Raw genomic sequence first — 511 nt, forward strand, 5'->3', positions numbered from 1 at the left:
GGAAGTTGTGTCACACCTGGTCAACAAGTGCAACCGCAGCGTGGATCTGGACGCCCGAAACGCCCTTGGCTTCACGCCCCTCATGAAGGCGGCGCTGCAAGGGCGCACCAAGATAGCCAAGATCCTTCTGTTTGCAGGTGAGAGGCAAGCAGGACATTGTATTGATGGTATGATACAGGGAAGGTGGTTTTTGATACCGTTTTCCTTGGTTTTATTGGTTCGTCTGTTTGTTGTTGTTTTTTATTGCTTGTCTGCTTATTTTCTTGTGTTTTATTTGGGATGATGAGGGGAATTCCTCGTCTCCTCATCCGTGCGTTTGTCTTGCTTTTATAAATGGTCTATCTAGTTTTTTTTTTGTATGAAAGAATGGACTATATTGCCCCCTTTCGGTGCCCTGTTGATTATTTTCCAATTGGCGTCGTTGTGTTTCGTGAAGTCAGGCCATGTTTGTTCAGATGATGTCACTGGTGTTGTTTGTTGCCTCACATGGACTAATCTGTAATCACAGCCT

The 511-nt window shown here is 45.2% G+C and overlaps 1 protein-coding gene across 1 annotated transcript in view; it reads left to right on the forward strand.

Moving 5' to 3' along the window:
- Positions 1-511, forward strand: part of LOC119581986 (cortactin-binding protein 2-like) — a gene marked incomplete in the record, with an annotated part of 125,597 nt that overhangs the window by 116,739 nt on the left and 8,347 nt on the right. The window contains 1 exon segment of the mRNA XM_037930174.1: positions 8-137. Within this exon segment, the coding sequence (XP_037786102.1) occupies positions 8-137 (130 nt within the window).

Source organism: Penaeus monodon, chromosome 15 (assembly GCF_015228065.2).
Source record: "Penaeus monodon isolate SGIC_2016 chromosome 15, NSTDA_Pmon_1, whole genome shotgun sequence".
Lineage (NCBI taxonomy): Eukaryota > Metazoa > Arthropoda > Malacostraca > Decapoda > Penaeidae > Penaeus > Penaeus monodon.